The sequence below is a fragment of the Ambystoma mexicanum genome, chromosome 2q (assembly GCF_040938575.1).
Source record: "Ambystoma mexicanum isolate Mex_15411 chromosome 2q, UKY_AmexF1_1, whole genome shotgun sequence".
Taxonomy (NCBI): Eukaryota; Metazoa; Chordata; class Amphibia; order Caudata; family Ambystomatidae; genus Ambystoma; species Ambystoma mexicanum.
Window position 1 is genome coordinate 704,040,790 of NC_090924.1, and position 24,574 is coordinate 704,065,363.

Genomic DNA, 24,574 nt, shown 5'->3' on the forward strand with positions numbered 1-24,574 from the left:
CGGCCAGGCAGCGGTCGGTTTGCCAACCGATGACAGTACATGATACAGCCGGAAAGCCATCTGGAAATGGAAGCCTTCGAGAGAGCCTTCCCCTGATTGACAGGTCCAAAGTTCACAAAGAGTTGTGACGTCTTCCGAAAACACTTCGTACGGTCCACGTAGAACTTCAGCGCTCTAGCCACATCCAGCGAGTGCAAAGTCCTCTCAGCCGGCGACGAAGGCGACGGGAAGAACACAGGCAACACCAAGGGTTCGTTGAGATGGAAGTCCGACGGTACCTTGGGCATGAAGGAGGGGTGCGTCCTGAGCACTACCCTCGTGTCGTGAAAAGTCAAGTACGGGGCCTTGCAGGAAAGGGCCTGGATCTCTCCCACCCGTCGTGCGGAGGTGATGGCCACAAGAAACGCTGTTTTCCACGACAAGAAACGGGGCCGAGTGCAGAGGCTCGAACTGAGGTCCCATGAGCTTGGTCAGCATCACGTTGAGCTCCCACGCCGGGGCCGGAGCCTTCACCGGCGGGAACGATCTGAACAGTCCCTTCATGAAAGCTTTCACCAGACGATGAGACCACAAGGACGTCCGGCCCGTGGTTCTGGTGTATCGGGAGATCGCAGCAAGATGAATCTTGATGGACGCGTGTGCCAGTCCAGCTTTGGCCAGCGTCAGCAGGTACGGCAGTACCTGGGGAGCCGTAATCCGTAGAGGGTTAATCTTCTGTGCGTGGCACCAGACAGAGAACCTCTTCCATTTGTGTCCGTAGCATTTAAGAGTCGAAGACGCCCTGGCCTTTGCAAGAACCTCTCTGCAGTCGGCCGGTAGGTCGTATCCTCCAAACTCTAGCGCTGCAGGAGCCAGGCCTGCAAGTTCAGCGATTTCGGGTCGTGGTGGAGGATGGCGCCTCCTTCCCTGGAGAGTAGATCCGCGTCCACCGGCAGCTTGATTGGCGGGGACGCTGACAAGTCCAGAAGGTCCGGGAACCATATCTGCCTCGGCCACGCAGGTGCGACGAGGATCATCCTGCACCGTGACCTCTTGAGCTGGTCGACGAGCCGGATTAGCAGTGGCAAAGGAGGGAACGCGTAGAGGAACAGGCCCTCCCAGGGGAACGAGAAAGCATCGCCCATGCTCCTCGCCTGGGGAAACCTGCTGGCGAACCTCCGGCACTTGGAGTTCGTCGCCCTCGCGAACAGGTCCATCTGGGGTGTGCCCCACCGTCGGAAGAGGCGATCCACTAGATCCTGCCGTAGTTCCCACTCGTGGCACGAGCGCAGCTCCCTGCTGAGTGAGTCGGCGATGGTGTTTATCCCTGCCAGATGAAACGGCACCAGAAACATCCTTTGGGCGACGGCCCAATGCCACAGGTCCTGCGCCTCCTTGGACAGTGCTGGGGACCTGGTTCCGCCCTGTTTCCTGATGTAAAACATGGTGGTGGTGTTGTCGGTGAAGATCCTCACCACCTTGCCCTTGAGGGACGGAAGGAAGGACCTGAGGGCCCAGAACACTGCACGGAGAACCAGGACGTTGATATGGAGGGACTTGTCCGTCGGGAGCCAAAGGCCTCCCGCGTGCAGACTTTCGGTGTGCGCTCCCCACCCTTCCAGGGAGGCATCCGTGGTCACTGTCTCCTGGTGGTCTGGGGTCTGGAAGTCCATGCCCGCTGTCAGATGCGCGCGGTTGCCCCACCACCGGACCGCTCGGCGGAAACTCTCGTCGAGTGTGATCCTCTCCTCGAAGCCGCCCGTCGTTTGGATCCAGCACGCGTCCAGGAACTCCTGCAACGGGCGCATCCGGAGCCTGCACATGGGAATGAGGTAGATGCAAGAAGACATCATTCCGAGGAGGGACTTGATGGACCTCACCTTGGCCGCGTCGGAAACCAACATCCGCTGTACCTTGCCCAGGATGGACCTGGTCCTTTCCTCCGACGGGGAGGCCAGAAGGGACACTGTCGAGCTTCGCTCCCAGAAACAGTGCGTTTTGCGCGGGTACCAGGTGGGACTTGGCGTAGTTCACGGAGAATCCCAGGTCCGTGAGAAGTTGGACGGTCCTTGCCGTGTGCTCCACGGCGAGCTCCCTCGTCTTGGCTCGGATGAGCCAGTCGTCCAGGTAGGGGTAGACATGGATCCCCTCGCGGCGCAGCTGCGCCGCCACCGGTGCAAGGCACTTGGTGAATACCCTGGGTGCCGACCGTAGTCCGAAGGGGAGGGCTTTGAACTGGTAGTGACGCCCTTGGACCACAAACCTGAGGAATTTTCGGTGCCCCTTTAGGATGGGAATATGGAAGTAGGCATCCTCCAAATCCAACGACGACAGGAAGTCTCCTTCCTCCAGCTGACCCAGGACGTGCTGGAGGGTGACCATCCGGAACTTCTGCGCCTTGATGAACTTGTTCAGACGTCGCAGGTCTAGGATGGGGCGCCATCCTCCCGTCTTCTTCACGAGGAAGTATCTTGAGTAAACTCCGGAGCCCCGAAGCCTCTTTGGGACGAGTTCGATGGCGCCCTTCCTGAGCATCGCCTTTACCTCCAGGAGAAGCTGAGGGACGTGAAGCTCTTTCCTGGCCACGGGGGGGGGGACGTGCGGGCACCTTCTTTAAAACTCGAGCGCGTGGCCCCGGGCTAAGGCGTCCAGCACCCAACGGTCGGTGGAGATGGACTCCCACACGCTGACGAAGCTCGCCAGCCGGCCTCCCACCGGGGTGCTTCGGTGGGGGCCCGACCCCACGGCCGGTTCAATCCTGTTTCGACGAGGCTTTGCCGCCTTGACCTCCTTGGCGACGACGGCGGGGTCCGCCAGACTTGCCTCGTCCTCTGTAGGCCTCCTGAGACGACGAGCGGGCCGCTTGACGGTAGGTGGAGAAACAGCCGCCGGAACCTTTGGAGGCGCCCTTGCCTCCGCTGCTCCGAAAGGGCGTCCGTCGTTGCTGCAGAACCCCAAGGGCCCGGGCCGTCTCAGTGTCCGCTTTAATGGCCTGAAGGGAATCGTCCACTGTTTTCCCAAACAGGTTGTTCCCATCGAACGGCATGTCCAGGACTCTGGTCTGTACGTCTTGACGGAAGTCCCTAGCCTTGAGCCATCCACGCCGCCTAAGGCACATGTTGTTGCCCAACTGGCGAAACCCAGTGTCGGCGATGTCCGTCGCAATAGTGATGGCGTGGTCCGACGCCACCTCACCTTCCTGTAGGATCTCCAGGGCATCCGCCCTCTTGTCGTCCGGTAGGAAGTCCAGCAGGGGAGCCAGTTTGTCTGAAGGTGCCGGGGAGGGTGCGCCCTGCCTGGCGCCCGTAAAGCCCGACCGTTCGGCGCTCCCGGTGCCAGCGGACTCGCGGTGCTTGGCCTTGTGTTGGACCCCTGTCGCCGGGGCGTCCTCAAAGGTCTTAGAAGACCGCTCGGATTTCTTCCTCTTCTTCTCGCCCGACGGGCTCTTCCCTTCCAGCCAGTTGGCGAGACGTTGATGGCGGTCCTTCATGGTCCGCTCTGACATATTGCTGCAAAACGCACAGTCCTTCTCCACGTGCGTCTTGTCCTCATGTAAGCAGTAGAGACAAAAGGAGTGTTCGTCCTCCTTAAAGACGTTCTGCAGCTGGCATCCAGGGCAGATCCTGAACAGCTTTCCGAGCGTCGAGCTTCCCTCCTCCTGGGCCATGTCCGGGCCTGAGAAGCTTCTGGAGTCCTCCAAAAGCGTAGCTCGACGAAATCTGCACCCTTGAGGGGCGCAGACGAATCCGACACGGGTCCCCGTTGATCGGATGGAGAGTCGGTGGAGCTTGAGGCTCTTTTGACCGAAAAAACGAAGTTTTTGAGAAAAAACGTGAAAAAATAGCACTAACGCTCGAGAGCAATAGCACGAGGATCCCAACACATGAACGTGCGGTAAAAATCTGAAGATGGCTGCCAGAGGCGGTGCTTAGGTAGAGGGCAGTCATTGGCTGTGGTCAGTATGACGCAGAGACCAGTGATTGGTTATTACTACGAAAGACAGATCAGAAACGAAACTGATACTGGTTTTTTCTTTACCGAGGATTCCCAGCCTGACGACGGGGAATATTCATGAGCATGTGAATCCATGCCAGACCCCATGCTGGAGAAATCAAAGTAGGGCCACAAGCTGGTTAGGCTTGTGAGGTAATGAAGCTGTTAGCAACTCTACAGAAACAACCAAGACAAGTCTCCACTGAGAACAAGCGAGTTACACAACAAGAGGTAAGGTCTCAGACTTTACAGTACCTTTGGTTAGAAGAAAAGGGCCTTGGCTGGCTTCTGATCCTGTGCAGCGCTGCAGATCTTGTGTTCCTGTGCCTCAGTCGTGGGGACAAGAGGGAGGTTGTCCGGAGGACTCCTCCACTGCAATGGGACGGCCAGCGACAGAAAAGGACCAAATTCTATTCAGTGGCACTTTGTGGTTTCAGCTCTGCCCGTCTCAGCAAATAGCAGCACCGCGGACTCTTGGCTGTCGAGATTGGCTTTCTGCGGTCCAGCACTCTGCTGAGGTGGCTCAAGCTCGGTTAGTCCTGCTTCCTGGGAGTCGCAGGATCTTCCTGGAGCTCTTGGCAAACTTAAAAGCAACGCATACGATCTGGTGTTACTCTCCCTGGCTCTTGGGTTTCCAGCAGCAACTGCAGTGGAAATCCAACCAGCTTCGAGGGGATGTCCAGGGGGCTTACTTTGGAGTTGATTGGTCCCACCAACTCAAGGGGAGACGTCGTCCTTAGAGGGCTTCTCTAGTCGAAACGAATTCAGAGCTTCAGCACAGCAGCAGGGCATCACCGGGCAGACCAATGGTCCAGGAGTTGCAGCAGGCTTATCTTCCAAGTTCTTCTTCGGATTCCTCGTCCAGTGGTCGACTGCCTTCCAAGCCAAAAAGCCTCGCCTTTTAGGCAGCTTGCTCCCATTAGTACCAGCCCAGCTGTCAGTCACCCAGCAGGGTGGCTGTCCTTCCCGGACAGCCAGCCGGCCAATCACCTAAAAGTGCATTTCTGTCTCGTAAGAGACAGAGCACAGGGAGTTTCGGGCACCTCCCTCGCTTCCTTCCACCGCCAGACACCCTGGAGCCAGAGGCGGGCTTCACTCATGAATCCCGCCAAAGACAAACGAACAAAGGAACCAAACCTGGTTTGGCACGCAGAGTAATCTCAAGAAGAACCTTTGCACAAAGAAATAGCGAAAAAAGACAGAGTGGGGCCATTTTGACAAAAATGGCACCCTTGGGTCCTTTACTGACGCTGCGAATGCAGCCCGCGGTTAAAGCACACCACGGTAGCTGGAAGTAAACCACTGCCACCAGCCATTCATCGAGAAAAGGGTAACAAAATTGTTATATGAGAAGCTAGACAAAGGGGATACTAAGTAACCCCTCCAGCACCCTATTGTAATATCGTATGTGCTGGGTCTAGAAAATTAAAGGTGTGAGTAAAGTCAATTTCACTTCACTGCTCTTGGAAACAGTAGTTTATCCAAGAGAAGGTATTTAAACCTTTGGGAAATCTGGAAGACTGTGCTGTGTAAAGATGCCTATGCAGTTTGTCAGACTCCATACTTAACAAAAAAAAAGTGTTCAAATCTCATTAAGAACACATGAGTGCGTGTGAAAAAGGGTCTCGCTCTCTCCAGGTTAAAAATTAAAAGTCCTAAAACACAGCAGATTTGCTGGGGGTCTCTAAGGTAGAGAGGAATTAGCACTTATCTGAGAATTGTCCCTAACAATCAGGTTGCCAAAGCCAACACTACTGCAAAAAATTAGCGGGGCCCTGAATGCCTACCATACTAGGCACGGAAGTGGTGCAATCGGCCCGGCCCTCAAGCTACATGCAGCACAGACTACGGCGGCAGCATTATATGGCGCTGAAGTCTGGGGCTGCGTTGATGTCACCAACCTAACAATTGCAGAGAACACATTTCTGAAAGCGTTTTTTTTCCCCTGCAGAAGCACCCCAACTAGTAGAGTTCATATGAAGTGGAGTCTCTCTCCCATTGACAAAGAAATTAGTGTTAGACCGGTTTATTACTGGCTCTGGGGAAACTAGGAGCTAGTGAAATACCGGGAAGCATTAGACCATGTATTGGCTTGGGGGAATGGCATGGGTTTTAATGGTTGGTGCACGTAAAAAATAAAATTGCTTGCCCTCTTGGGTTTAGCTCCAGATTGGCAAAATCCATGGATTTTGGGAGATGACGCGAAAAGGTAGAGTCAAGGTGGCCTTTCATAGATATAAACTAATAAGGGCACAGACGTTCACATCAACCCTGGCAACCGGTCCAAACTTGGAGCTCCAAGTTTGGCAGGGCATGGAGCTATACCTGAATACAGTGGAGCCAGGCCAGCCTATGCCTGCGCCTTATACGTGAGACTACGCCTAAATTGTTTGGCCGTTGAGGAAAATACGAATAAGTGGGATGGGAAGGGTAGCTCCGAATGCCCAATGTGTAGTAAAGGTCCAGATAGAATAGCCCATTTTATAATAACCCGTGAAGCCATAAAATAATTAAGAACCAGGTATTTTAAACCATTATTCTTGTTATACATTACTACTGCTAGGGAAGCTCTGAAGTTGGGTAAAATGTCTAATGACAAATGTAGTTTACTGTATCACCAAGTACATCCATAGTGCTTGGCTGAGGAGGAAAATATATTGTATAGTGTTGTTCTGACTCCCAGTGATAGAAGTCGGTTAAGTGTTCTGTGATGGTCTTGACTTGGTATTCTATATATTATGTACCATAGTACAGTTTTATTTTTTAGACTGGTTTATATTGTATTATATGATGTACTTAATTGGCACTTCGCCGAATAAAGGTTGTACTATGAGGCCTTCTCTTGTGTGCTTTGTGCATCATGCGAGCCTCCACCACTGAGTCAATCCAACCAAGTGCATTGGTCATTAACATTTGTACACAATAAAGGTAAAAGGCCCAAACACATCCCATAGGAATACAGATGTGGCAGGAAGGGAACAAGAAGCATCACAGGAACTTGGCTGATGGGTGCAAGAAGGGAGCGGATGCAGTGTCCTAGTTTAGGTGCCAGGACTCTGCACAGCAGGGAGTTGGCTGAAGCACTACAGGGGGAGAGCGTAAGATAATCACTATGGTTAGAAGATGGATAAAAGTGGATGAGACTTTGCATAGAGGTGTGAAATGGAGACCCATGAAGGAGTCTTCAGGAAGAACAATGAAGTCAAAGACAGAAAAGTTAACTGTAGCACTGGGGTTGAAAAAGTAATGGTATTTAACAATTGCTCCTGCTAGGAAGCACTGCGAATCTGCACAGGTGCAAGCTGGTCAGGGTATGCATGTCGACTTTAATAAAAAAAACTGTGTGGCAGAAAAAAAAACACAGCATTTTGCTTAGTATCAGTGATCACCATCAAGGAGAAAGGCCCGTTCTGCTTCCAAAAAAATGAACATGCTAGTGTGGCAAAAAAGCATGATGAAGACATTTCACAATTAGATATCTTTTTATAGGAAACTGCAAAATGGCAACAAAAAAGAATAACCAATTTAACTTTTCTCCAAAATCAATTCCGGATTTTACTGTTATCGATAGCAATGTTTAAGACTCTGAAACAGTTATACAAAAACAAAAAATAATGAATTTCTTTTAATAGTAGTTTTGCAGGTTGATGGCCATTACAGATTCTCAGGCAGTGCCTTACTCCGAAATCTCATGGCCATAATATGCAAAATAGACTTCATCAGGTTCGAAATCTGTGACATGGCATGTTTTTGGTGTAGATATGCGATTCTTCAGTGTTGGGATCCCCACTTTCTAATTAGATAGACCTCTTTTGGATACTTCTGTCTTTTGAGACCTTTTAGAAGTCAATGACAAGTTGATTTTTCCATCAGTGGCGAACATTGAGGACTATGTTAACTCAGAGCAGTCACAAACCAGGGTTTGGCTCGAGATATTGTCAAAGAGCGACTCTTGTATTACTTGCCTGAGAAAGCAATACTCAGTGCGATTTTTTTGTGACATACCTGGCTTGGAAAGAGTCAAATCGGTTATGTCAGAGTCCCATTTTTAGCAATCATAAAATACAACCTTCATGGTACTCGGCCAACCTCCCATTTCCCTCCCCCAATGATTTGAACGATATAGTGTCATTGAATAACATTTGAGTCAAGTTGTTTCTGGAGTGAATGGTCTTTCTACAAGTTTTTGTTTTGAATCCGACGAGCAGTGCAAGGAAGGTTGTGTCTATTGGTGCATTCCAGTCAACCTACGGACAGTTGCGGAAAAATGGTAGCACATATCAGAAGGTTTTTCCTTGCAAACATAATAGATATCTTCTCTGTATCAACCTTTAACATGGAACCCTTTCAATGTCTGCCGGCTTCCCGTGTAACTCTTGAGAAGTCTGCCAATTTTAAATGTATTTCAACAACATTCCAAACGGGATACCACTTGATCAAAGAAACTCGACCTCAAACATGCCATGTCTGTTGTTGGTAGTTCTCTTCCCATTTTGGATTTCTGCAGCCCAAATGCAGAACCATTTGCTTATATGCATTTCGCCTTAGTTCCCACAATACAGAATCCTCTTCAGTCATCATGCTTGCATGATTTTTGTTTTTCTGAAAATTGGTGCCGTCTGAAAACCAGGAGGCTTATTTCTGCCCGTCTGTAGTGAAGCTTATGTAGATGCATCTAAATCAAAGCCATAGAATCCATTCCAACCCAATACCGTCACGATTTTTTTTAAAAAACATGCGTATTACAGAATACGTATCTAAACATGCGTATCTTGTTTCTGTAGAAATCTAGAAAAAGTCAACGTTTGACAAGCTGCCATGGACAACAATGTTTTACGATTGTTTATCCGTCAGTTGAATGCCATAGATTGCGTTTGCATGATGTGAAAGGCTGAACAGTTGTAGCTAACCAGATTTGAGGTAATTTAAGTCGTTGGGTAACCGTACTAGTTGCTGCTGCATCCCTGCATAATGGATTGTACACAAAAGAACCTAGGACTAACGGATCAACAAAGTAACAGACGGTGCTCAGCAGCTCATAAATGAAGTTTTATCGAATACATTCAGAGTCAGTATTACACCCTGATTGACAAAATATCAACTGAGACACTTACAACCTAAAGCATAAATCAATAAATGATGGCACAATTGCAGACACTTAACTCCTTGCTTTCTAAACGGAGGAAGAAAGCACAGCAACATGCAGCTGCACTACCAGCCGAGATTGACATGTGGATTTGAGAAGCAGGAGCAAAGAGCAGCTACTAGGTAGAAGACGTCTCCCAGTGAGAAGAAGCCCCCTAATTGTTCCAAATATATGGCCTATTATGCTTTTAATGCCTTATAGATGTGCCCTAATGCTCTTCTTGCACATTCCTAGTCACAGTTAATATCGCATAGATATGTTTGTATTGCACCAGCTGGCATTGGAAGTCTGAACTAGAAGCTGTTGGGAGTCCAGCTAACGAGGCTCTTCTATGCTACAAACACAGGCCTTGTAGCTCCTAGTGCCGAACAAGTTCCAACCCTGTACTAGAGAAATTGTATTTCATTATTGTATGAGTGGATTAGTTTCATTAATATGTATTACTTCCCTATTATCTTCTTACCAATATTAAAACGTGTGGGTTGGAAGTACAGTATAAATATAACACATTTTAGTATATAACTAGTACTAGACTTAAGAGCGAGCTACAAACCAGGGCTAGCTGGGAAACTGATCTGGGGAGGACCTTTATGACAAGGAATGGTAAAAGGCAGCAAACTATCACTGAAAGTCTTCAGAAGTGCTAGATTTCAACTGATACAAATGTATATAACACAGAGCGTATTTAATACCGAGGAAAATACGCAAGATTCAAAGAAGCAAATAAGCAAAGCTGCCCAAAATGCAGGGAGAAAACGCAACAATGCTTCACATGTTTTGGGAATGCCTAGTCATAGCACAGTTCTGGAACTACAAAACTGCCTAACGGGCATATTGAACTAGACGTCCAATTACCGGAGGCGTGCATACTGGGACTATTCCCAAGGAGTAAGAACAGAAAAGCACTAGGTAAACTGAAAGACCTGGGATATATATTGGCAAAACGCTGTATAGCAATGGAATGGAAAGCGTACAAAGGACTGTCTGTATTAAGGTGGTGGAAAGAATTGCAAAAATTGACAATGTCCAAGACACAGGTGTTAATGTTAAAGGACATTTGTACCGCGCACTATCGCCACCGATGTGGTCCCCTGGCGCTCTGATTGTGGAAACAGGAGATAAGGGGCATGCACAAGAACCTAGTAAAAGACATAACGCAATGGTCAGAACTCACACTGACCCTGCTTATGACAACAGGATGTGATGTAAAAATTAAACACAGAGGGGGCCATAGAAGTAATGTGTGAGATACATGGCTTGGCACAATGCTACTACAGGGTATAACAATCTGGCAAAGTTGGGGAAGAGGGTGGAGTTGGGATTCGAAGTACAGAAATGTTAATGTCAATGTGATAACAAAATTCACATGGACAAACCTGTATGGAAATATTATAAAATGTAATAAAAAAAGAAAAGAAAACTAGTAATAGACTTTTAAACACTTGTATAACCATTACGAGCGCTACCAGCCACTCAAATATTGAACACCAGACAGTCACACACATCCCTGGTAGTCTGCTTGTGCATCTCACTTTTTGGGTGGTCATCCCGATTTACTGTTAGGGCTAAATACAATGTGAAAGTCCATGAATCCCTAGGCAGATAAGCACACTGGCCAAGCAATGGCAGGAGGTCCTGCTATTATCATATCTGGTTAATTCCACTTCAGACACATGAGGCGTTAATCTAACAGTTTGCAGAGGTTGAAACAATGAGCAGTCAACAGAATTTCGACAAAAACATATTGCAGGTCATTAGTTTCACAATTGTGCATTCTCTATTAACAGTTCTCTCATGGCTTTGTGCAGCAAACCTGGGTATGGAACAAACTATCGTGTTATTCACTTTTTTGCAGAACGCAGATAGTTGAGAAAGAACTGTCAGATGGAATGCTGCACTTCCTCGTTTATGGGACTGACAAGGTGATGTGATGCCCAATGCAAAAATATACTCCTAGATCCAGCATGTTTATTCTACATAGTCTTTAAAGCTATGTTCCTTTATACTTGCCTTTTTGTAACATCTACAATTGGAAACAGAATACAAAAACGAAGATAAAAGAGGAAGGGCAAATAGGTTAAGTTACACATCAGCGCATAAGATTACTTACTTTACATTTCCATCCATTTGTTGGTACTGAATCCATAATAGGTTGTAAGCAAAATGTATGATACCCTTTGTCGCATGTGTCACACACCAACATCATGTTGTCTTCTCCAGAGTGCCTACAATAAATGGCAAAGTGTTTGTACACATTTGTAATCATTTAAATTATAGGCGTGTAACCAAGCCATGTGATCAATATTTAATGTTTGCGGTTTCTAATCTACAAGGACGACTAGAGCTGGCCTAAATGCGATCGTCTTTGGGTAAGGTCACATCCTCAAATGAATGGCTCAAATGAGCAGTGGATAATAGGGGTACAAATGAGCAACGTAAAAAGACTTGACAAACCTATTGTTAATTAAAAAGAAAATAGCACTCAAAAGACTTTACAGTAGAGAAAGCAAATGTTTTGATTAGCATAATAAAAATGCTGTACAAATACTTCAAACTCCCTTAGAGGATCAACTTTGAGCATCAACACTTAGAAAAAAAAGGTTTCTTTTTAGAAGAATTCAGTATCAATGCTCAGCTCTTTCTATTCATTTTCTATGAACTGCTTTACTTTTTTCTTCCACTATTTTTCACAACAATGGATCCACACAATCTGTTCTCCTTCACGGGGACCATTGTCACATTCACGACCTTAGAAACCATGATACTCTTGTAACACTATTCAATACATTTGTTTTTAAAACCTATTTAAATCTAAAAAGGAACAATTTGTTATCCGCTAAAATGTTTTGCCATGACTCCCTCACAGGGACAATGAATGCACTGTGACCAGAAGTGGCACATTCAGACTCCAAAATACAGTACACATATGAAGCTACTAAAGGCTCTTTCCCACAAAGTAACAGAGTAACAAAATCTGCAAAACACATTTAATAGTTTGTCACAAGCAAAGAAAAAAAACATTGGCACAAAGGGGGAAGGAGGCAAAAAGGATCCACAGATGTAGCAATTATTTCACCAGGCAGGTGTTTACCCCCAAATCATCAAACTGTTCTTATAATCAAAAATGTCCCATCACAAATTGATAATTTTCTAAAGTAAGCATAATCCCACAAGATGATGGGAGCGGTAGGAATCAGACTACACCAGAAAATGCTACACGATAGACCAATCAAAATCAATGTTTGCGAAGGACCAAGTCCTCTCAGTAAAGTTTATGTGGATGCTTGACCAAATGATGGAGTGCAGTCCAATATATTCTGGGGTTTCCTTGTGTTCAAAATTGCAATAATGTTAGGACAAAAACATTTGCAGGGCTGTGCAGAGATGCTCTACTCAAACATGCGCTTTCCCTTTTTAAGTTGAGCAATGCCATAAAAGAGCTTCCTCTACTGTGTACTTCTTGGAACGAGAAGCATTGTAGCAGAGTCCTCCTAGGGTTGAACTCCCTCCTCTGTCCTGGATGTAAAGGGAGTCGGAAAGATTGCCAGAGGCTTGAACGTTTGCAAAAAGGTGCAATTTTGAGAATGCCAAACATACAAAAAACCTAACGACCGATTCCCTTTTTTTATTATTGCTTGTGCATTGGTTTTAAAAGTAGGTTAGTTTCAGAACCAATACTGAATGCACAGTCCGGAACCACAAGGATCATGTGTGCACAAGGTATCCGAGTGATTATGGCACATACAAGATGAGTGAAAATTCATAGTCCCCTAGAGCTTCAAAAACAAGGGGTGATGCGGAGTGTGAATGGGTGAACAGGTCAAACATGGAAAAAAGGTAATGCCCAACTGAACAATGTGCAGCACCCACTAGTTCAAGCACCTATACCTCTAATAACTTAGCTCGTAGTCACATCCTCAACAAAGAAAGCATGTATGAACAAGACTTCACCAAAGAGGCCCCTGGGCAGCTTGTGGACTGGGAACGACCTGTAGGTACACATTAACCCCAAACTAGGTGTAAGATGTGATGCTCCAAAGGGCTTTGTCCAAACAAATTTACTTAACAGAACACCCATGGACTGTCTGAATTCTACAAGGAAAACATTGGTTGGAGTAAACTGCTAGAAAGGAACTCTTCACAGGCCAACAGTAGATCACGTAAACGTTATTGAACATACGTAGAAAATACTGTGAATAGTAGGGGTGTACCGAAGAGTAAATGTACTATTCTCTGAATACTGAATAGTTGGCCTAAATATTGTCACAAAGCCCGAGGGCATAGAAGCGCTAGGATAGTACAGACAACAAATAATCATTGAGGTCAGGTTAGCAGAGTCATCAAAGTCAGGGGGGATTTATTCAAAGAGGATGGTCTTCAGCCTAATTGGCAGCTATTAACCTTATCTTTATGTTACTTTGCATTTATATAGCGCCTTATGTACCATTGGTATGGTCTGAAGGCGCTGGTAGGTTGAACGCCCTCGGGAACCGAAGTTCAAGTCAGTAGAGAGAGTCAAAGGTGCTTGTGAGCACCGGATATGTGTGCAGCTGGTGTGGCCTTCGTGTAATAGCTGCTTCATAGCAGTAGGTGTGGTGGTTGAGAGATCAGGGGTATGTGTTCGTTCTGGCAGGTTTTAGCCAGACCGGTTCTGGCTGCATTAGGCTTTAGGAGAACGCCTGGCTGGGGGGTGTGAAACCAGCAGTGATTAGAGTGATGTGGAGTATGAGGCGGATGTTGGTATGAGAACAGCTATACCGAATGGTGTCATAGTATCTCTGTGTTGTAGTTGAATGGTGGTGTAAAGAGAAGAGTAAGCATGGTGATGTGGTAGGATGGTTTGTGTGCTCTTTCAAACGTTACATGTATTCCAAACCATTCATGTATGTCGCAGACTTCTATGCGAACTAGTACATTCCACACACTCCGAAACATATCTCCATTATATTGTATGCCCCCACCAGGGGTGCCTCAGACTGCTTTCTGTTCTAAGCAAAGGAGGGGGCATAAAACATAATGGAGCTAAAGATCAGGTTTATAGCCACCGGCTGTCTGTTGGGCACCACAGCCATACAATTTGCTTTCTACAAGAGGACCCTGCATTTCTCAAAGGAAGCCTCAGGCCAAACCGTAAAAGGGAGCTTTTTAAGACCTCACTGCACACCCATTACTTTTCAGAGAACAGTGTGGGGGGGAAAAGGTGATTTGGGATTAAAACGCCTCCTTTGTGAGGGAAGGGACATGCTATTCGATATCAAAACTGGATTTTTGTTGGTGTCATCCTTACAGTCTACTTTTTGGGACAAAGTTGTGTAGGTAGATGGCCCATTGGCGCACCAGTGCCTGGATGTGCATTGATGAACTTGCTGGTTTGTCTCTGGGGTCATGGTGTCTTTGGTATCCGCTTCAGGAAGCAGGACTGTCACTAGAATGATACAACACCATCAAGCTTTCTCGTGAAATTACTACAAATTGGAGTTCCCTGTCTAGGCGACTTCACAGACGGGAAGGTGGCAATATCTACATTTAGATCCACATATGGTGAACGACCACGAGGGGCACAGTTGCTAGCAGAAATAGTCAAACCTTACAGGCCCAAGCTGGAGTACTCGAATACCCACTTCCAAAAACACTGGAATATATTCATTGGACCACAGTTACGTATGCAACGTTTTGACTATGGAGATATTAAAACGTTTGTGGAATTCCATCTCTGTTCTCCCTCTGCAGTTCTGTGCATGATGACAGACAGCATCTATTCAAGGACGGCACGATCCGCTGCTTGGAGGAATAACTGCAATGGTAACCATTTGGGATTGCCATGCAGAAGGATTTTGGCATCTATCCACGAGTCTGCCTCTTTATCTAGTTACGTAGCTGTCATTTCTCTACTAGACGCAGCTTGCTTTCTCGCCTTTCTCTCTTCTTTATGCAGGTCTACCTAGGTCGGAAATAACGTCCCCCATAACTCTATACCACCGCGGTACCCCAAACTTGCAGATGCAGCCGCTAGCCTTAGTAGTGCCTAGCCATGTTCACCTCTGGGGTGTGTGTGAGCACACGAGGGACAGATGAGTGCGGCCTAGAGTTAATACTTTCTATACAAGGACTCGATAAAACCAGCTGTTCCATCGAAGAGAAAAAAAAAGTGTAGACATATCAACCTTTCCCCTTGGTTGGAAAGTAGACATTTTCAGCATCCTAGCTTCACATAGCAGTTCCAGCGAAAGTTCGCTGCCTGAATAAACAGTGGCATGCTGGCTTTCATGGACTTCTGTGTATGTTATGATTATGGGTGTCATTTAGGATTTGACTAAGGATTCCACTACGTATTCGGCCAAAGCCTAAAAGCTAGTTTTCAGCCGAAATTCAGCTGAATACTTGCTCGAAGCCAAAGCTTGGTACACCCCTAGTGAATAGTATTAATACATGCATCCTTAAAACTTCCACCTTAAACCAGGAGTTTGTTTACACTGTAAACATTTTGTAAATTTTATCAGACTTCCTATTCGCCACACAAAATCTGGCAGTGTTTATTTCTGTGTTGCCTCTTCATTCTCCGAAAGAATAGGGTAATGCATGAAAACATTCATGCCACTCGGCATACTCCAAGGTCAAAGCCTCTGGTGTTTCACTGATGGAAGAGAACATGTTGAATAGGAAGGGTAGGAGTTCTCTATGTTGTTGGACACAGGTCGTTTTGGCTGTGGCACATTTGCAGAACTGCAGACTCCTAAATGAAGCAATGAGTAGAGCACAGAGCAGAGACCCCCCTAAGCCGCCACTCACAAGGCATGGCTTAAACACCTTTAGGGATTTCCAAGGCCTCCAAAACTTTCTTACTACTGATGTAGAAAAGAAAACTTAAACAAAGGTCCATACATGTGAGTAGGCAGCCCATCTTAGGTCACTAGAACTTGCTCTTTGGAGGCCAAGGTTACAGCCTGCATCAAGCGTTCGAGGTGGGAGAACAATGCATCATCCAACTAATCATCAATGTTAAGAAGTATTTATTATCTCAGAATAAGGAACAAGTTACTTACCTGTAACTCTTGTTCTCCACCATGGGGCTTGCATGTATTCAAATGCTCATGAATATTGCCAGTCAGGCTGGGAATCCTCAGTAAAAAGAAAGCAGTTTAGCTTTAAACTGCTCACCTCCTCTATAGCCCATCAGTGTCCTTTGGGTCATACTGCCCCCAGCCAATGACACTCGTCCTCCTAAGCTCCTCCCCTTGTGCCCATCTTCAGATTTGGTAGCGCACAAAGTGGCAGTATGAACCAAGAAGAACCAGAGCGGGGAAGGAGGGAGGGTTTGCATGTGAATCCACGCAAGACCTATGTTGGAGAACAAGAGTTACAGGTAAGTAACTTGTTCTTTCTGCAGCATGGGGTCTTACATGGATTCACATGCTCATGAATACGATTATACAGTAGTACATATACACAACCACGGGAGGTGGCAAGGCTCAGAGAAGCAATACACTTACCCCTGGAACAGACTCACCTCAAACAAACAGGTTGCATAGTACTTCTTGGCCAACTAGACACTCCTCCCTGGAATCCCAGTTGACAATAGAATTTCGATAAGGTGTGGATAGACCTCGATCTTCCACGGTAGAAACTTCAAAGGGGCATGATGCACTGGTTCATGAGCTTGGACCTGACCACGTTTAGTTCCCAAGCCGGGGCAGAAGACATCACCGGCGGGAAAGTCCTAAAGGGATCCTTGAGAAACTCCTTGACGAACAGTGTGACCACATGGAGCACGTGTGTACCAGGATAAGGCAGCCAGATTACCCTTGATGGAGGCATGAGCAAAGCTGGCTTCAGCCTGTGAGCAGGTACGGGAGGAGCTGTGGAGCAGTTATGCGCAGGGAGCGCTGGCCTTGGGCGGCCATGACCTTGCAGCATTCAAACAGCAGGAAATAGTGGCCAAATTCTAGGGTGGCAGGAGCCAGGCGGTGAGGCTCAGTGACGCTGGGTCCTGGTGCAGGATTGATCCTTCTATGGAGAGGAGGTTGGGAAGTGGAGGCAGCTCTATAGCCGGAACCACTGACAGATGTTGAAAGTCCAAGTACCAGATCTGCCTCAGCCAAGCCAGTGCGATGAGGATCATCTTGCAGTGTCAACGTCTGAGTTGATCACATGTAATGGTAGCGGAACTGGGAGGGTGTACAGGAAGAGCCACTCCCAAGGTAACGAGAAGGCATCTCCTAGATACCTCGGCTGAGGATATCAGCTCTGAAAATCTCTGGCACTTTGACATCTGCGCAATGGCTGCCAATTCAAACTGAGGAACACAACTGCGCATGCTGAAGTGCCCACTTGTGACAGGAGCGCAGCAACATGCTGAGCGAGTCCGCGATATTGTTCTTGACGCCCACCAGGTGAAGAGATGAGGAACAGGTCTTTAAGAATGTCCCAGTGGCACAGGGACTGGGCTTCCAGGTAGAGAGCGGGAGAGCGCGCCGCACTCTGTTTCCCGATGTAAAACATGGTGGTGGTTTTGTCCGTGAAGATCTGAATGACCGTCCTCTGTAGCTGAGGCTGGAATGGCTCAAGGGCCCAGAAGACTGCCTGTAGTTGCAGGATGTTTATGTGCAAGTCCTTCTCATTCGGGAGCCAGCAGCCTCTGGTACGAGTGTCCTTTGTGTGCCGCCCCCCCACCCCAACCCTGTATAGAGGCGTTGGTAGTGACTGTAGCCTGGAACAGAGGGATCCTTGAGTGAGGTGTGGCCGAACAAACTACCATTGAGTGTGATCTTGTCCATCAGTGTGCCTGTAAACTGCTTCCACCTGGCGTCTAGGAATTACTGGAGGGGCCTCATTTGGAGACTGTACAATGGAACCAGATGGATGCAGGAGGACATCATGCCCAACAGGGATTTAATTGGACCAGAATGTTGCGATTGATGCTGTCGACAGCTGTTGAACCTTCCCCAGGATGGCTTTCACCCTCTCCTTAGAGGGAGTAGCCAGACACAAGATAGTGTTGAGCCAGGCATCCAGGAACAGTGCGTTCTGAGATGGCACCACACAGGACTCTGGATAATTGATGGAGAATAGGAGCAAAGTCAGGTGGTGTATGGTCTCCGCCATGTGCTGGGTTGCCAGCCCTTGGGAGTGGGACCGGATGAGCCAATCGTCCAGGTAAGGATAGACGTGGATTCTAGGGCGGCCTAGATGAGCTGCTGCCAGGGCCAAGCATTTGGTGAATACCCTCAGAGCAGATTTCAGGCTGCAGAGAAGGGTCTTGAATTGATAATGCCACCCCTGGACGACAAAACGAAGGAACTTCTGGTGTTTTCGATGAATGGGGATGTGGAAGTATGCGTCCTCCATTCTGCCTTTCCAGACACTGGAGCCAGAGGCAGGCTTCAGGGCTGAAGCCCGCCAAAGGCAAAACGAACAAAGGGCTCAAACCTGGCTCAATGCAGAGTGTCAAACGCAAGGAAGACAGCACAAACAAAAAATGGCGAAATATAAAGGTCACCCGTGGGTGCTATACTGCAGCTGAGGATTCAGCCTGCGGTAGAAAAGCACAATGGTAGGAAAATAAAACCACTGCCACCAGCCATTTTTGAGGGTAACATAACAAATGTTACATGAGAATGTGGTATAAGGGGCAACTAGGTAACCCCCACAGCACCTGCCATTGGATAGGGTGTGCTGAACCTACAAAGAGAAAAGTTAAGTAAAGTCAATTTCACTTTACTATTCTTGAGAACAGTAGTTCACACAAGAAAAGATAGTTAAACCTTATGAGAAATATATAGGATTTCTCCGACATTGAAGGTGCTGTGCGTCACCATACAAAAAGTAGGTGCCTATGAAGTTTGTCATACTCCAAAAACAGGAGAAACCTAATCCAAATCAGGTCAAAACACGAGAGCAAGAAAAAAGTCTCACTCACTCCAGGGTTAAAATTAAAAGTCCTAAAGTCCATCAAAAGAGCTGGGGGGCTCCAAGGTTGAAGGGAATTAGCACAGAAATTATAATTCTCCCTAATACAGCACAATACAAATATTACTCTGCAATAATAAGTCATTTTGATTAGTCGCTCGTCATGTATATTGCCTGAGATAGCTATAAATGAGCTTTTGCTAGCATCCATTGAAACAGCAATTCCAATAGGTTAGTCCTGATCCTAAGGCTTTCACATTTCAGTCCCCAGTATTCACAAAAAGTAAAACAAAAATCAATTTTCTTTTGCAGGAACATAATTGGGTGGTGTACCCCTACTACTAGATACTACTTTTATTGACTAGTGTAGCTATATTTTTTCAAATCTGCATGGTATGCACTTTGGAGGGAAGGATTAGATCAAGATTTTAGTAGTGCTTTTAGGATCCTAGTTACAGTGAATTCCAACTTCAGACAGAACATGTAAAAATGTAAAATGAATCAACAAAGTAGGTAGTTGCTCACTTACTTGCAGTTTTGACACACTTTGCAGTCGGGACACTGCCAGCCTGCCCGTTTCAAAGGTGTTACTGCAACATCCAGGCACATGCCATGATAATGTTGGCCACAGGTAGTACAGAACAGCTGGTCAGAGAGATCCCCAAAGCTGTCACATACTGCACAGTTTGCTTCTTCCTTTGCTGCAATTGAGTAAAAAATACCCATTTAACGAATCAAGACAACACATTGTGAAATTTAAGCTTCCCAATTTTGTAAGCAGCAGCCGGAAAAAAATCAGTGACAAAGAACACATCAAAACATTCCAACAAACTAGAAGCAAAAATCCCCCTCGTCAGCGAGCAGAAGAGCAATATAATAGCAATAGTGCTTGACATAACAGTAATCTTCTAAGAATAACAAGACCATGGAATTTTTCCTATTTTTCTCCTTTATTTCTCAGGGTCCGGAACAGGCTTAATTTCGGTTTTAAAAGCTACTGCCCAAGTCTAGTAAAAGGGACTCAGAAAGTGATCAAAATTGAACAGCTAATGAGTAACATTTTCGGGCAAGCCAAGTGTTAATAGGTAATTTATTCACAAACCATAAATGAGCACAGAGCATGCCAGTTCAGACACAGAAGTGCTTCATTAAGCCATAATTAAATATAGTCAAATATATTTCAGACAAAGCCATCATCATCTGGCTGTTAGAACCTGGTATCACGTAGTTGGACCAGGTTTACATTCCTACAGTGAATGCTAAGCTTTCACAGTGCAAACATAAACCTTGCGCCATAAAGTGAAAATAAAACCATACATACATGGCTGCTATGAGTAAGACAGAAGGCACGGTAGCATTCAAGTTCACCTTTGCTTTCCATTTTTTTAGGGCAGCACCAGCAAAGTGGGGGTTGCAACATGAACTGCTGGGCCGGTAAAGCTCACTTTACACTTCATTGGTGTTAGAGATTTATCATTTTTATGCTTCGTCCCCTCTCCTAGTGAGACCCCAGCACTTTCTGCTGAACATCTGGACCTTTTTCTTTCTATCCTGAATGAGGGGAGCCTTTTTCCTCTCCATTTTTGTATGTGTTTTATCTTTACTATGGAGTATGCTTTCCTCTATATCTCTTTAAAGGCATCTGTGTTTAACTTGTACAGCACCTTATGTACAGTGTTGCTGGGAACCCTTTGGGTTCTGCTTTGAGATTCCTTCACTATCCTTAACTACTTCTTTATATCCTTCCTAAAACTTTATATACTATGAGAGATCCACACACACCACCTTGGTGTCCCCGCTGTTAGGCAAGAATTGATGTAGTAGCCTTGTGGGAGACTACACAACCCTTGTCCTCTTGGTAATATGTAACCCATCTATTGGTACAGGTCTGTACAACACAATTTGGTAGTGTGACCAAGCAGCCAGACTTCTCTCAAGAGGGGTAAATGTGAGCTGTAGAGCTGTAACATTGAAATCCACCAATACAAGGATACAAATAACAGACACAAGGTTTTATAGCAAAATCATTATTTAACGGTCAGTTTTAAATCAGCATTCTTTAAAAGGGGCAATGTGCAACAATAAAAATACACTTCAAATTACTTTCTCAGAATCAAGTTGTTAGGCAAAGTTTGTATGCAGTGCACTCTGGGAACACTACAAACAGACTACAGGCATAGGCAACCCAACTTTTGGTATAGTTGTTTGTAGTGTTCTCAGAGGGTCCTGCATACAAACTTTGCCGAACACTGGTGGCAGACAGTGAGGATATATTGTACAGTTGTTACATTGAGAGTTTGCTTTACTTGAGTTCAACTTAAAAATTTCACAAGGCTAAGCTCCACTAGAAAAGCAATTGTAACATGCCAGATATGGATAACCTCAGGCAGGAAGCCCTGATTATTTTGACAGCAGAGCAACTGAAAGAAATGTGTAAAGTCAGGAATCTCCCTGTAAAAGGAAAGAAAAATGAATTGCAAGACTGTTAAGTAATCAAAGTCTGGGTAGTGTGCCTGTCACACCTGCTATCCCAGGAAATGTGGAAAATGGGGATGATAGTTCAGAGTCTAACTCTAATATTGTTGAAGAGTCAGAAGAGATAGAGGTGTCTCAGGACGACAGACCCTCTTTACATCAACAGGCCCGTATGCCTCAACCTTTAACCACAGGGACCCTTACCAGGTCCAATACAGAGTCCAGAATGGGTGTCTCTTGAAAAAATGAGACTTGAGTTAGAGTTCAAAAGATTGCAACTCCAAGCTGAAAACAAACATCAAGACATCAAACTAAGGGAACTAGAAAAGCAACATGCTCTTGAAATTAAGAAATTGTCACTTGAAAATGTTTCTATTCCAGAGTCTTCTAGGTCTTCCAGTCCAAAGAGCCCTTGCATGCCTAAAGAAGCAGTGAGTATGTACAATGTGAAACATGACATTTTGGATTGGTTAGGTGCTTTTGAATATAACTATGGGATTGAGGGTTTCACATGGAATCAATGGATTCCTTCGCTTTTGTCTAGGATCCTCCAGGTTGCAACTGATGCTGTAATGGATGTGGGGGAACTTGAAAGATTTGAGTAAGAAAATGTGAAGCTAGCTTTGATAGCTAGATTTGGGAAAACTCCTTCCCAGTACCTTAAGAGGTTTAGGACCCTCAAAAAGACTGATGGTACCCCTTGGGCTACCTGGGTGTGTGAATGTTTGAATAACTTAGATGGTTGAGTTAAGGGTTATAGAATAAACTCTTTTGAAGGAATGAGAAATCGGTTTGTTGGAATCCATTTTTGATGCCTGCTCTCCTGAGCTGAGACAGCACTTGGCAGACTCTAAAGCGTTTGATCCCAAGAAGCTAGCTAAAGCTGCTGACTTGTGGGTTGCCAACAGGACTACTCACAAGGATTCTGGGGCCACTCATAACAAGGACGAGGGCAAGCAGCACAAGAAAGATGATAGAATTCTAAATCCTCCAATCCAAAAGAGGGCCACAAACATAAGAAGGGTAACCCACATGTGAAACTAGGTCAGTCTAGTGAAACCTCTGGTGCCAAACCAGAGGGAGGTCAGCAGAAATCCACATTTGTCAAAACATTTGGAAAATGTTATGGTTGTGGGTCTACTGACCATGTGAAAGGGGATCCCAGATGCAAGGGTAAACTTTCAGGGGTCCACACTGCCTCATTAGCCTTCATCCCTGAGGGAGAAGTACATATGGCAAGTGGAAACTTTCAACTATTGGTTGAAATCCCCATTGGAGTCCCTGCCAGTGTTTGTGTCCCTGGGCCTGTGGGAACAGCAGAATCTAGATGTGTATAACTCTATACCAGATAACACAAAAGAATACTACAAGGACAGTACTTGTAAATGGTCAGGAGACCCCTGCCATTAGAGATACTGGGGCCAGCATCACAGTGGTGGATGGAACCTTGCCAAGTTCCCACTAAGCTTGATGGGGGCCCTATCCAGATGGTTCCAATACTACCAGCTCTCATCCAGTGCAACAACATGACTAAGAATACCGGTTTGTGTACAAAGTGAGGTGTCTGGGAGAGTCCTGTTGGGGAATGACTTAAAAACTCTTGGAGTTGTATCAAGCACCCCCAGGCCTCCCAGTAAAAGGAAGCAGGAGCAGACAAGGAAGGCCAGAGAGTTCACTTTAAATGACACTCAGTGGGGTGTTACAGAAGAACCTATAACCCCCAGTCCACAGGAAAAGCCAACTTCTATTTTCAGGAAGAAAGAGACAAAGGGGAAAACCAAGGTTTCAGGAAACAAGAAAGATAGCACTCCTGTGCATCAAACCAGGACATCCCAAGAGGACAGACCAAAGTCACACCTGTGACTACTCCACCAGCTGAGGCAGAGTGTGAGATCCAACCAGGAGAGGTCGAGTCAGCTACTGAGGACTCGGAGCTGGAAGACGACCTTCTCTCCCCCCCCCCCACTTCAGCAGAGGTCAAAGAGGGTCCTACTCTTGAAGGACTTTGCCAACAGGGAGCTTATCAGCTGGAAGGGCAAGAGCCAGGGAAGCACAGGTTACACTGGGAGGATGGCCTCCTCTACAGCGAGTCTACTGAGTCTACCCCCAGGAGTCTACAGAAGACTTGTAGTGCCCCAGGAGGTGAGACATCACTTTCTACAGTTAGCCCATGAGATTCCTTTAGCTGGTCACTTGAGCTTTAATAAGACCAAGGAAAGGATTTATCTGTATTTCTACTGGCCTAAATTAGGGTCTGATGTAGATGCATTCTGTAGAAGCCGTCACACTTGTCAGACTTCTGGCAAGAGTGGAGCCAAGAATGTGGCACCTTTGGTGCCTCTCCCAGTGGTGGGAGTTTCTTTTGAGAGGGTAGGAATCGACATTGTTGGTCCCTTAGACCCTCCAACATCTTCAGGCAACCGATTTAGATTGGTTGTGGTAGACCATGCTATCATGTATCCTGAAGCAATACATAGGAGTCTCACAGCTCAAGCAGTGGCTAAGGCCCTACTTGGTATTTTTACCAGAGTAGGTTTTCCCAAGGAGGGTATCTCTTACAGGGGATCACATTTTATGTCCCACTCCATGCAGGCCATGTGAGAAAACTGGAGTGACCTACAAGTTCTCAACTGCCTACCATTCCCAGACCAATGGGTTGGTAGAGATGTTTACTAGAACTATGAAAAACATGATTGGTGCTTTAGAAGAACCCCTTAGAAGAAAGTGGGACCTTCTTATGCCATGCCTTCTCTTTGTTTATAGAGAAGTCCCTCAGGAAGAGGTTGGATTCAGTCCCACTGAGCTTCTCTATGGTCATCCGGTTAGAGGTCCATTGGCCCTAATCAAGGAGGGGGTTGGAGAGTGCTCCTTCCTACAAGCCAGTTAGGGTCACTGACTATGTGTTAGGTCTCTGAAGGAGAATGACACAAATGACAGAAGCTTCAGATAACTTGAAAGCAGGTCAGGCTCTGGTGAAGCATTGGCATGACCAGAATGCCAACATGGCTGAGTTTGCTCAAGACCAGCTAGTTCTAGTTATGGTACCTACAAGGCAGAGGGCCTTACGGGACACTT

The 24,574-nt window shown here is 46.3% G+C and overlaps 1 protein-coding gene across 7 annotated transcripts in view; it reads right to left on the reverse strand.

The window, feature by feature from the left end:
• The window catches only part of KMT2C (lysine methyltransferase 2C), a 2,745,351-nt gene that overhangs the window by 2,419,026 nt on the left and 301,751 nt on the right, over positions 1–24,574 (reverse strand). For all 7 annotated transcript variants that reach the window (XM_069647923.1, XM_069647922.1, XM_069647921.1 and 4 more), the window contains exons 8-9: positions 19,554–19,725; positions 11,229–11,343 (exon numbers count right to left, since the gene is read on the reverse strand). In XM_069647923.1, coding sequence (XP_069504024.1) covers positions 11,229–11,343; positions 19,554–19,725 — 287 coding nt within the window. The remainder of the gene's footprint in view (positions 1–11,228; positions 11,344–19,553; positions 19,726–24,574) is intronic.